General features: G+C 46.8%; 1 protein-coding gene and 1 long non-coding RNA gene across 6 annotated transcripts in view; one reads left to right on the top strand and one right to left on the bottom strand.

The window, feature by feature from the left end:
• LOC138160314 (uncharacterized) overlaps positions 1 to 11837 on the bottom strand; it is a 34355-nt gene extending 22518 nt beyond the window's left edge. The window contains exons 1-3 of one of the 4 annotated variants that reach the window (XR_011168128.1): positions 11706 to 11837; positions 6671 to 6870; positions 5313 to 5481 (exon numbers count right to left, since the gene is read on the bottom strand). This is a non-coding gene — a long non-coding RNA (uncharacterized lncRNA). Of the gene's footprint in view, positions 1 to 5312; positions 5482 to 6670; positions 6871 to 7714; positions 7884 to 10914; positions 11055 to 11408; positions 11685 to 11705 lie in introns of those variants that run through there. The other 3 variants (XR_011168131.1, XR_011168129.1, XR_011168130.1) reach the window with 3 other exon arrangements.
• PGLYRP2 (peptidoglycan recognition protein 2) lies at positions 5128 to 11994 on the top strand. 2 transcript variants are annotated; one of them, XM_069086965.1, is made up of 7 exons: positions 5128 to 5154; positions 5269 to 5373; positions 6695 to 6795; positions 7577 to 8572; positions 9720 to 9930; positions 10929 to 11223; positions 11849 to 11994. In XM_069086965.1, exons 3-7 carry the CDS (start codon positions 6732 to 6734, stop codon positions 11867 to 11869), a joined length of 1587 nt encoding a protein of 528 aa, XP_068943066.1. In that variant the 5' UTR covers positions 5128 to 5154; positions 5269 to 5373; positions 6695 to 6731; the 3' UTR covers positions 11870 to 11994. The 2 variants fall into 2 exon arrangements, with proteins under 2 accessions (XP_068943066.1, XP_068943067.1); XM_069086966.1 differs by lacking the exons at positions 5128 to 5154; positions 5269 to 5373 and adding an exon at positions 6150 to 6442.
• Positions 11995 to 12550: the final 556 nt, after the last annotated feature.

Genomic DNA, 12550 nt, shown 5'->3' with positions numbered 1-12550 from the left:
TTTGAAAAAAAAATGTCTTTTCAAACAGATAGTTATTGCCCAATACTGATACAAATCCATGAGAATCTGCTTTTAATTGAGCATGTTTATTACTTTGAAAGCATTTACAGAATTCTTTTATATTATTCTCTTGATATTTTACTTTTAGCAGGTCATTACATTGCAGATTAATCATTTCCAATTGAAGATTAGGTAGAAACTCCTCAATTTTATAGTTGCATGGGTTTTGAAATGTGGAAATTTCTTTTTTACATGTACTGAGGTCCAAAGAATGCTGCTGAAACCATAGTCTTAGCTCAGAAAAATCTATTCACTGCAAATTTGTGTGGGAATGGGGATCTTGCTTTTTATTTTAGCTCTTTTTTTTTAAGCAATGGGGTTAAGTAACTTGCTCAAGGTTACACGGCCAGTTATTTCTGGGTGTGGTGCTAAGTATCTGAGACCAGATTTGATCCCCAGGTCATCCTGACACTGGAGCCGGTGCTCTTACTCACTGTGCTACCTGGACACCCCTTTTTATTTTAACTTTTAACAGAACAGGAAGTATATGTTTCACATATATGCTCTATTTTGTCTTATAATTTTAGGTTGAATTCATTAAAAACATTATCAAATTTGAGCAAAAGTTCATTTCCAAAGCCACTTAGTATCAAATAGCAATGGTTGAGAATACTTCTCATTCAGAAAAACTTCAATCTCAGCTCTGAACTAAAAAAAAAAAAATCATAATAAAACTTTTACCTCCCTCTTCTTATTTTGACATGATGTGTATGAACTGATAATTAAGAAAAAAAATCATGGTATAGCTATGCACATGGCATTCAAAATGTTGTTGAGTTAAAACCACATCACTGATTTGTAGTACACTGAGCAGCAGTGTGAAGTGATGAGAGAGACACATGGTGTCCTACACAACTATTCAACTCTGCTATTGTGGCAGAAAAGCAACCATAAATAGTGTGTAAACAAATGAAGGTGACTTTGTTCCAATAAAACTTTATTTTAAAATGTGAAAACCATTCTCTGCTTACAGGTCACACAAAATCAGTGGGTAGGTTAGATTTGGCCCATGGGGCACAGTTTACTACTCCTTGCTTCAGTCTATGGGTTGGAATTGATGGTCACTTCAATCCCTTCTAACTCTAAAATTCTGCAATTCTGTGAAGAGTTGGAAGTGGGAAAGGACAAGATGAAGTGACCAGCCCAGTTTGATTAGAATATAGTTTGACAGGAAGTTGTATAAATTGAGACAGAAAGGTAGGAGTGAGCCAGATTGTGGAGAGCCTTGAATGTCAAGCTGAGGAGTTTTAATTTTGTCCTATTGGTCACAGGTAGCCACTGAAGATCTTTCAGTGGGAAATGGCATGCACTAACATTACTTTTACACTATGAAAGAGTGGACTGTAGATAAGAGAGAATGAAGGCAGTAGTTGCCAGTTAAGAGAGTGTTATATCAATCCAGGGTACAGGTGATGAAGGTTTATAATAGGGAGGTGACAGTGGAGCTATGATAAACTTATGGATATAAGAGATATTGTAGAGATAAAAAGAAAAGGGTTGGCAACTGATTGGATATGGCAAGAGAGGAAAGAGTCAAGGATGACTAAGAAAATGGTGGGGAAATTGGGAGAGGATACAAGTGTGTTAGGGGAGAAGATGAGTTCTGTTTTAGCTATGTTGAATTTGAGGTGTGGTCAGAACATCAGGGTAGTGGATCTGGGGACTGGATAAATCTAGCTGGAGCTAGAGAAATAGATCTAGGGGTCATCATCATAAAGGTGATGATTGATGCCCAAAAGCCAAACTACAGGGAACCTCAGAGACCAGATAGTTCCAAAACCCTCACTTTTCAGATGAGAAAACTGAGACCCAGTGAAGTTAAGTAATTTGGCCAAGTCTCATAAAAATTAATGTATGCATATGGATGAAATGCCAAACAAAAAAGGAATAGGCAGAGAAGAAGAGATAGATAGCCTCTGTAAACCTTCAGACAGGGGCCCAGGAAGAGGAAGACCCACTGTTTAAGAAGACTGACTGACAGTGTTTAAACCAGTGTGGGAAGCAGGAAATAATGGCAGCACAAAAGCCAAGTGAGGAGAGATCATCCAGGAGGAGGGAGTTGTCAACAGTTTTGTGTGGTCAAAAAAAGTCAAGAAAAATAGGAATGAGAAAATATTATCTATTTGTCCATTGTGAACTTGGGGACAGCAGTTTCAGTTGGTTGGTGAAGCCAGTCTCCTAGCTGTTCTTGAACAAGACACTCCATCACCCAGATTTAGGCATTTTCCCTTGCTGTCCCCCATGCCTGGAAGACTCTCTCTTCTCATCTACATCTCCTGGTTTCCCTCAAATCCCAGCTGAAATCTCAGGAAGCCCTTCTCCATCCCTCTTTGTTCCAATGCCTTCTCTCTGTAGATTATCTTCTTTTATCTCCTATATAGAGTCTGTTTGCACATAGATGTTTGCGTGTATGTTGTCTTCCCCATTAGACGCTGAGCTCTGAAAGGTCAGGGACTGTCTTTTACCTTCCTTTGTATCTCCAGAGCTTAGCCTAGTACCTGGCACTCAAATATTTATTGACTAAATGAACGTGGTGAAGAAATCAAAGTGCACTCCTCTCTCTAGATGTTTGCCAATAAATGGGAGAAGAAAGATAAAATGATAGTTTGAAGGAATGGCAAGGCAGAGTAAAGACTTTTTGGGGTGTTTTTTTAGCATATAGGAAACCTAATCATGCTTGCAGGCAGCAGGAAAGAAGCCAGTAGAGAGGGAAAGATTGAGGTCCCAAAAAAGGAGAGTAGGGATGGGACCGATAGCACAAATGGAGAAATTAGCTTTGACAAGGAGAAGAACCGCTTCATCCTCTGAGACTGGAAGGAAGGGCAGAGAACAAGGGAGTTCATAAGAAATGGCACCGATCCTCTCATCGAAATAAGAGTCAAAGTCATCTTCTCAGCAACGTTGAGGATTTGAGAAGAAAGGAGAGTTTGGACGGGTTGGTAGGATCAAGTGATCTTTAGGGAATGTGAAAGGAAGTTAATGGAAGAAGAATAAAAAGATTTCTGTCATGCTTGTCACTAAGGCAAGACACCAGAGATCACACTCTGAGCCACCCTCCAGCTCATCCCAAGCCATGCGGTATCGACCATCCTACACCCTCCCCAGCTACCAGGCTGCCACTCTCACAGTCCTGTCACCTTGGCACCACCTTCCCCCAGGGGCATCAGTCTTTGCATATTTTAGACCCCTTCTACCAGCAACCCAGTGTGGAAGGTAGAGGAGGACTGTTCTTGGGACCCACATTGCCTTCCACTGGGAGTGACTATGAAATTTCTCCCACTCATAGAGAAGCCTGGAGCGGTATCCTGGAGTTATTCCCCTCACAGAGCCTTGTGTCTGTCCCTCAACTCTGTATGCCCTCACCCCTATATACTTATAGTTTGCAACAAAGAGGACCCTGTAAGGGTTAACCCCCATAAACAGGTCTGTGTGTTTTCTTTTTGAAGTGCTCAAAAGCTCTGACAAAGGAGTAGAGATTTAAAGCTGTTTAGACTACAGAGATACAGTCTAAGCATCTCATCTAAAAGATGAGAAAACAGCCCAAAAGGAGTTAAATGGTTTACCCAAGGTCACACAGTGAAGGAGTGGAAGGGTCAAGACTCACACCAGGTCTTCTGACTCTCTCCCCAAAGTTCTTTCTATCACATTCCATTGACAGAAGGAGTTACTTAGGGATGAGCAAGATGAAAACAACAGAAGGTCAAGGCACTCAGGACAGTACTTTACACAAAACAAGCTCAGAAAAACTTGAATAAATGAATGTATTTCTAGCACTAATCCTGTCCCAGTTCTAACCATAATCCCAGTCCTAACATTAAACTAGCTAAACACCTCTCTAACTCAGGTCCTGATCTTTGCCCAAATTCTAATCCTAACAGTAACCCAAACCTTAAACCTAATCTGAATCTAAGAAATTTGACTGTGATTTCAATACGGGCAGTGACTTTCACCTTAATTCTAAACCAAATCCCAAACAAAATTCTGTCTTTCATGCCAGACTGCAGAAAAGCAATATGGTTGAATGGAAAGAGTCCCCAACTTTTGAGTCAGCAAGGACATTGTTTAAAATCCTGCCCCCACCACTTACTAGCTAGCTGTGTGACCTTAGATAAGTCTCCTCACTTCTCTAACCCTCTGTATCCTCATCTGCAAAAGAGTAGTACCTACCTGTAGAAGAAGTATGGGGCGTTGGGAAGACTACCTACAAAGACCTGGATCCAAGCCTTGCCTCTGACACATACAACTGAACTGGTATTCTAAGTAACATGGGCAAGTCCCTTTTCCTCTCAAGACTATTAATTATATATTTATAATTGGTGATATCCAAATAGCTCTAGAACATATTCAGGAGTTTCCCAGAACAATGAAATCATCAATCAATGGGCTTCATAAGAGCTGTTGTAAAGATTAAATGATATTATAGATAGAAATCACTTTGGAAATCATAAAGTCAATATAAATGTCAACTATTGTTATCCTAAACCAAATTCTGTCCTCCATATCACCCTGGTGCCATTTAGGAACTAGTTGGCCTAAGTACTCATAGCTAAAGAATCATCAGGTCACAGTGTTTCTGAATTAAAAAGGGCCATCAATGATGACCTAGTCTAATAGGTACCTGGACAGCCATTCTTTCTCTATAGTGTACCTGCCAAGTGGCCATCCAGTTTCTGCTGGAAGACCTTTAATGAGGAGGAGTCTAGAAGTCCCTCAGGAGGCAGGCCATTCCTACTTTTGGACAACTGTTGATGATAAAGTTCTTTCCCACTTAGATACAAAGCCAGAGAATACATACAGGGGTCCTGAATGGACTTCCCCTTATCCTGTCTTGGGTAGCCCTCTCTGGTCCCAGCAGGGGATTTCCTAGCTGTGCTGCCCCTCCCCTTGCCATTGTTTTAATCTCTCCTGAGCCACCATGGGAACTTCCCAGGCTCAACATCCCAGTAAGTGAAGAAATCTACCACAGTAACAGCCACTTGGGAATCTGCTACCCCGCCTGTAACTGAGGATAAAGGGCAGACAGCTAGACTGGCAGTGGGTATTCAGCCTCCAGATCCCTGAACCCAATGCAGGAAGGGCTCTACTTTGCTCTAGGTGAGTCCACCTCTTCTTCCGAACTCAGTGTGGGTTACTGAAACATATTTGGTCATGGGGTCTTAAATTTTAGAACTTGAAAGAGAGACGATCTAGTCCAACCTCATTTTACAGTGAAAGACTGGGGAGTGAAAGTAGGGACCCAGGAGCCAGCATACCTGAGTCCCTTGCCCGGATCTCTGTTCTTGGAGTGAACATTTGTGGCCATCGACAAAAGAGGTGAGGATGAGAATCTGGAGGGGTTGTTGGAGGTATGGGGAGCACCTTGAAAAGGCAGAGGAGTCACAAGATAAATCTCCAACTCCCTAGGTAGATGTCTTTCCGTCTCTGAAAAGGAAAGTAGGAGAAATCTTTGGGTTATACCCTGCTCCCCTCACAATCAAGAAAACTGGCCCCCAAGTATCTGGGAGGTGCTGGTATATGGTGACCTCCCCAAATCACAGGAACAACACTACCACCCTCCCCCCACCCCAGGCAATCTGTCTTTCCAGTTGTATATACCAGGGCTGGAACCTAGGATTCCTCAGATAAGTGACAGTGCTATTCCTGATGTGGCTACGTGGGAGAAACCTTATATCCTGCTCTAGCTGTGCCTGATAAATTTTATCCACAAGCAGAAGGAACACTAGCAATGATAGGCTATCCCCTTGTTTTGGCCTCTGTTTACCCCCTCTGGCAAATGGGGAAAGTCGTATTGGATCTTTATTGTCCAGAACTGGAGAGGGAGGAGGTCATGTCCATAAGAAGCTCTGAGACCATGTGAAGAAAGGGCACTCTCCTAGGCACGATAGGAGAAGGGAGGAGACAAAAGACTACAGAATTAATCTCACCAAAATTGTTCATCTATGTGGGAGGGGTTGAGAGGCAGGTGAAGGAAAGGGATTCACACAGGGTTCCCAATTAAGTATGAAAAACCAATGTTTCTTCATCCAGGTCCCACCCTGTTCAGGTAGGACTACTGAAAGGAGAGGAGAGATGATAGAACCCCTCCCTATGCCTTCAACAAGTCCATGAACTATGCCTGGCAGAGCAGGGCATGACTGAGAAGGCCAGGAGGAGCAGAGAGGAGAGGATGGGGAGTGAAGGGAAAATGGGGGTCCTCCATAAGGTGTAACCAGGCTCCACCATGCCTCCTCTGGAAGCCAATGGCAAAAGGTGTCTTGGTATCAGGACATGAACTTACTCCTATCCCGGGAAGAGGAGGAGATGCAATATATAAGCCCCTACGAACACATACTGCTCTGTCTAACCCATTCTACACCAGGAGAGAAGGAGGAGGCTGAATAAGGTGATTAAGGACTCTGTCCTCTCTAGATTGGAACTACATGGCCTTGGAGTTGGCTTCCTCTCCCTGGTGTCCTCCCTGCCTCTTCTGGTTGGAGATGACATGGAACCAAGATATAGAGGTCCCAGATGGGACAACCTGGAGTCAGGGAACTTGAAGGGGATAGAGGCTTCCCACCCCCTACCACCCAAATCCTCCTACCAGGTTCAGCATCAAACCCCTGGACTTCACCTTTAATTGTCTTGATTCTTGCAGCCTCTTCCCTGAGGAGTGCCTTGGCTGGGGCTCTGCAATGTTGCTGTGGAGATGCCTTTTCATCATGCTGGATGTCCTGCTGTGGCCTGAATTCAGGGCAGGTGTGCTCGGGGAGACTCCTATGGTCTGTCTAGAGGGCTAGGGTTGGGGCATGTGACAGCCATCTCCCTGTGGTTCTAGAGGAAAGTAAGGCCCAGAGAGATAGTGATTTGTGGTCAACACTAGGAATGTAAGTCCCAGAGTGATGGGGATTTGGGGTTAACATTAGGGGTACAAAATAGAGGGTATGGGGTCCCTAAGAGTTAGTATGTCTAGGTTTGGGGAAAAGAGGTGAATTAGGGGCGGCCAAGTGGCTCATTGAGTAAGAGCACCAGCTCCAGTGTCGGGATGACCTGGATCAAATCCAGGCTCAGATACTCAGCACCACACCCAGAAATAACCAATTGCTTAAAAAAAAAAAAGAAAAGGTGAATTAGGGGTTGAGGTATATAGAGGGAAGGAGAGAAGTGGGGAAAAGGCAAAGATTATGGTATAATAGATCAGCTCTGCCACTGATTTATTGTGTGACCTTGAGAAAGTCACTTTTCTTCTCTGGCCCTCAGTGTTCTCATCTGAAAAAGTATCTTAAAATCTGTGACCTAAAATGCCCTTTAGTTCTTGCATAAAGGGGTGGGAGTGAATAATCTACAAGGCCCCGTCCAGCTCCAATATCCTATACCTTCTAGAGAAGCCTAGATCCTGACATGGGAATTAGTAAGAGTATTCCCCAATTATTTGGATAAAAAATTCAACCAAGTCCAACAGAATGAGGCAAAGAGGAGAGGACAGAATTTGGAGGCTGCAAGCCAGCCTCTAAGCCATCATCTTCCTCTTTCTTTACAGCATCCCTGCCTTTGCATATAGACTCGGTTATCCAGATCCTAGCCCAAATAGAGCAAGAAACATCTGTTCTCCATCCCACAGCCCCTGGTCTACTTTTGATGTCTGGGAGTCCCATCGATGTCTTCCAGCATCTCTTACTTTCAGGGTCCCCATCTCCAACAGAGCTCAAGCTTGACCTTCTTGATCCAGAACTTCGAGAATTAGCCACTAGCTTAATCCAGCACCGAGTGGACTCTGGGCAAGAGCATGGGGTGGTACTAGCACCAGATGGCTCCACAGTGGCTGTGGAGCCCCTTCTGGCAGGGCTCCAGATTGGGCTCCACGGTCAGAGGTCTATGGCCATTCCCCTGGAGTTCAGAGCTTCCCCTTCTGAAGTCGGAGCCGCTCAGGAGGAAGAAGCGCTTACAGTGGCCCCTCAAGTCAGCACAACCCCACAAGATGTTGGAGACAGTTCCCTGGACCGCCCTATCTTCCCAACTGTCCATGCTAACTCCCCAACTAGTGTGGATAGCCTCCTAGCTGTCACTCTGGCCAGAGCATTAGGAATAGCCTTCCTCCCAGGCCCTGGGGCTCATCCTGCCAAAGGCCTCGGCCCTGATGGCTGTTGGGACCAAATCTCGGCCCCCAAGTCCTTCTCCCTGTTGGGCTCTGAGGCCTCCTCTGCCCTCACTGTAGCCTTCCTCAATGGGGCACTGGATGGGGCCCTGCTAGGGGACTACCTGAGCAGGAACCCCAAGCCCCGCCCACCACTCAGTCACCTACTGACCCAGTACTATGGAGGAGGGGTGGGTGGGGACCCCCAATTTCGGAGCAACTTCCGCAGGGACAACGGTGCTAAGCTGACTTCACAGGAGACCCTAGCCCAGCAGGTATGGGGCTCTTTGCTCTGGATACGAGAGTTAGAGCCCTTTCATCCCCAGCTGGCAAATCTATCCCAAGCCCAGCTGGCTGAAGTTGCTACCCAAGCTGCCAAGGAGTTCACAGAAGCCTTCCTGGGTGAGGTGGAATCTGTTTTCACACGTACACACACACACACCAGGAACTATTGTTAAGCAATCAAAGGGGCCTTTAGAGTAGGAGATACCCCAGCTGTTAGACTTAATCACTTCCTGCCTTTTCGGGGGAGGGGAGAGTGAGAAGGAAGGAGGAAGGGGGTGGGGAAGGGAGTGGTTTCCACTGGGATTAACCAAGGTATATTCTGGGAGCTCTCCCAGATAGATTGAGGTTACAATAGGTCAGACCTGGAATTTCTGGAACTAGCCTTGTTTTCAGATGTGGAAGACTCATTCCAGCCTGGATGTTTTGAGAAAGGCAGGGCTGCCCTTGGTCATTTGGGCCTCACTAGCCTAAATTTCAAGGTCCATCTGGCTCTATCATCCTGTGGTCTGCTTGAAATGAGCTAGATTTAGAGTAGGAAGCCCTGGGTTCAAAGCCTGATTCTGCTATCTGGGTATTCTTAAACAAATCACTTAAACTCTTCAAGTCCCAAGTAGGCTATAAAAATAGACTAGAAGACACCTTGGTCCATTCCAGCTAAAACCTATGATTCTGTTTCCTAAAGTCCCCTCCATCTCATGCATTCTCTTGTAAAGTCCCTTTTCGACGCTGACACAGGTATTCTGAACTCTTCATCCATTCTGACATCCTATGTTCTAGATCAATTCTAGAAGACCTAAACTAGGGCCTAGACAAGTAAGGTAGGGCCAGAAAAAGATGCAAGCATAAAAGAAGGCAAAGATTCTTCACCTGAGCAAAGTCAGTGAGAACAAAGAGGCTGGGTCAGGACAGAGAAATCTTTGGGCAATGAGACAGGGGTTGGACTAAAGTGAGAGGCAGCAATCACAAAGTACTAGGCTCTAGGTTTTCTGGTCAACCCTGCCCTGAGGGTGAGTGATCCATCCATCTAAGCCTTAAGAGGCCTAGGCTGCCAGGGGATCCTGGCTCTACTGGGCCACTAGCCTCAGATGACCTTGCCCCAAATTCTGAGGCAGAAGGGGGCTCTGCCAGGGCTGGTATGTGTGTGTGACTCCCTCTGATGAATTACTGTGAAGTTTTGGGACACTTATCATAGATGAGACACCACCTCTCCCCTCATTTCCCCCTTCACCGTCAGAAACATACTGACATCTCATCTGTCACCCAGGATGTCCAGCCATCTTACCCCGCTGCCGCTGGGAAGCAGCTCCTTACCGAGGGAGTCCCAGGATGCTGAACCTCCCCTTGGGCTTCCTCTATGTGCACCATACCTATGAACCCCACCAACCATGCACCAGCTTCTCCCAGTGTGCTGCTGACATGCGAAGCATGCAACGCTTCCACCAGGACACCCGAGGCTGGGATGACATCGGCTATAGGTGGGAAAGGGGAGGTAAAAAGGGAGGGAGGGCAGAGGGGATGGAAGCTTCAGTGAGGCTGAGATAATGGTGGGCTACATAAAGCCTGGCATCCAAACGAGGAAGATGGTGACCCCCCTGCATTTATTAAGCAACAAGCATTTAAGTGCTTGGCATTTGCCAGGCAATGGCTTAGGTGCTGGGGATAAAAAGGTAATGATGAAAGAGTCCTTGTCCTCAAGGATTTTACATTCTATTAGGAGATATATAATGTATATATGGACACATATGTATTTATATGGAGGGTGACTGAACAGCTGTGGGCTGGTCACATCCCTCCTGGATGAAGATCTGTTTTCTGGGCACCATATTTTAAGGATGGGAGCAGCAGAATCTTTTAATGGGATCAGAGGCCCTAGGTAGGAATCCTAGTTCTGACACTTCTGATTTAGTGACCTTGGGTAAATCACTTAACCTCTCTGACCCTCCTTTTACAGACAAGGGGGTTGAATTAGGATGATGACCCTCAAGATCTCTTCCAGTTCCAAATCCTATGACAAGCAGAGCAGCCACAACAGGGAGGGCAGTTGAAAGTCTACCATAAGAGGAGGCAGGGTGATATTTAGAAGAAAAGAGTCAGGGGGTATATGTTCCCTGTTTTCAAATAGCCCAGAAGCTGTCAAGGGGAGGACAGGGCAATCTTGTTCTATGCGGCTTAAAGGAAGAAAGTGGGACCTATGGGTGTTAAAGGGAGGCGGTTTTCAGGTCAGAACGGTCCGAAGTAGAATGGACAGCCTCCATAGGGAATGATCTGTTCATCACTACAAGAATTCCAGGGGAGTCTAGATCACCCCTGGTCAGGGAGATAGAGAAAGGATGCCTGCCTGTTAAGATGCCATCTGAGCCTCTTCCCTGATGGGGAAGAATCTGAACCAGTAAAGGGCAGAGACGGAGGGCGGTACCAGGCACAGGCTGTGCCCGGTGCCCGCCCTCACCCTCCCTCACCTGCACCCCGGCAGCTTCGTGGTGGGCACGGACGGCTACGTGTACGAGGGTCGGGGCTGGCACTGGGTGGGGGCCCACACCCTCGGTCACAACTTCCTGGGCTTCGGCGTCTCCATCATCGGCAACTACACAGCCACACTGCCCACGGCCCACGCCTTGAGGGCCGTGCGCGACACCCTCCCACGCTGCGCCGTGCGCGCCGGTCACCTGCGGCCGGACTATACTATTCAAGGCCACCGGCAGCTCGTCCACACTGACTGCCCAGGGGACGCCCTCTACCGACACATCAGCACGTGGCCGCACTTCAGGGTGAGCGCCCCGCGCCCCCAACCCCGGCCCTTTCCCGGACCGCAACCGTTGAATTCCAGGCTCCACCCCCAGTCCTAGCCCTCACTGCGCCATATCCATTTTATTTCTTTTCCCGAGGTCCGAACTCCACCCCGCAGCCCTATTCCGCCCTGACTCCGCCCAGCTGGTCACTGCCTGTACCCTACCTTCTGGCTATTACCGAGACGCTGGTCTCCCTAAACTTCGTCTTAGACCGCTGCCCTATGGCCCCTGACTCCACCCGCAATGCTATTCGGCCCAGACTGTCCCGACCTAGTCACTGACTCTCTGGCTCCTACCAAGACCCTGTTTCTTCTCCCAGTCTGAACCTCGTTCCAGACCGCTTCCCAATCCTTGCCCCTCACTCCAGCCCCAGAGCTAGTTTCAACTTTATTCCCTGCACCCTAATCTTGGTCCCATTCCGGTACTTAAAGCAGCTATCTCCCGCCTTTCCTCCTCCCTACCTCAGGCGGAAGTCACAGGTCCAGTCCTTGGCAGGGTAGGAGATATGTAGATTTTTGTCTCCTCCCCACGCCCACCCAGCACCCCTCCGAAGCCCCCAGAGCCCTGGGACCTTCCTTCGCTGAGTGTTGTCCGTCTTTTCTAGGAGGTGAAGAAGAAAGTTTAAAGAAGAGGAACCTATCCGTCTCCTCCCAAATAAGTAGACTGCAGAGAGGGAAACTGTGCCTAAGTGTACGGCAGGGTATTCTCAGACCACTAGCGCAGGAATCAAAGCTTGACTTATATTTCTAGCCGTCTCTAATTTTCTTTATGACCTTGGATGAGTCATTTCCTTTCCTCTGGGGTCTATGCTTCCTTGTATGTCTAATAAGGGTGTGGGGGGCGGCGGAGGCTGGACAGAATTATACCAGTTGTATCTGGTGATTTCTCGGAGTCCTTCGTAAGTCAGGACATTTCTATGCTGTTCTCGGGTCCCTTCCAGCTCAAATATGCAGTATTCTAAGATCTCTCACTGCTCAGATTCTGTGCTCTAAGGTCCCCCCAAGTGGCTACATCCGGAGATTATTCCTATTTACAGATACTTAAGTATGTCCATACTTATTCTTAAGAAGGTACTTAAGTGTCTGAATATGTTTCCTGGGGATCAGGGTGAGGACACAATAGTCATCAATCATCAGTCAATAAATATTAAATGACTACCTTGTGCTAAATGCTGGGAAAACAAATACAAAAAAGCAAGACAATCCCCCAGTCTATTATCTCGGGGAAGAATACAACACACATAAGCTAAAAAGTGGGGGGGGGTGGGGAGGGAGGTCGGGGTAGAGATGTGTCTGGGGCAGGTATC

Source organism: Petaurus breviceps, unplaced genomic scaffold (assembly GCF_028583685.1).
Source record: "Petaurus breviceps papuanus isolate PSGF00001 unplaced genomic scaffold, PetGlider_PUasm1.0 180, whole genome shotgun sequence".
Taxonomy (NCBI): Eukaryota; Metazoa; Chordata; class Mammalia; order Diprotodontia; family Petauridae; genus Petaurus; species Petaurus breviceps.
Note: the sequence above shows the minus strand (reverse complement) of the source record. Positions and strands in the feature narration are given on the sequence as shown.

Excerpts from the sequence above, each read along its gene's own strand:
- PGLYRP2 (XM_069086965.1), top strand. The coding sequence starts at position 6,732 with ATGTTGCTGTGGAGATGCCTTTTCATCATGCTGGATGTCCTGCTGTGG. Across the intron at positions 8,573-9,719 it reads GTTCACAGAAGCCTTCCTGG|GATGTCCAGCCATCTTACCC; the intron begins GTGAGGTGGAAT and ends TCTGTCACCCAG. Across the intron at positions 11,224-11,848 it reads GCACGTGGCCGCACTTCAGG|GAGGTGAAGAAGAAAGTTTA; the intron begins GTGAGCGCCCCG and ends CGTCTTTTCTAG.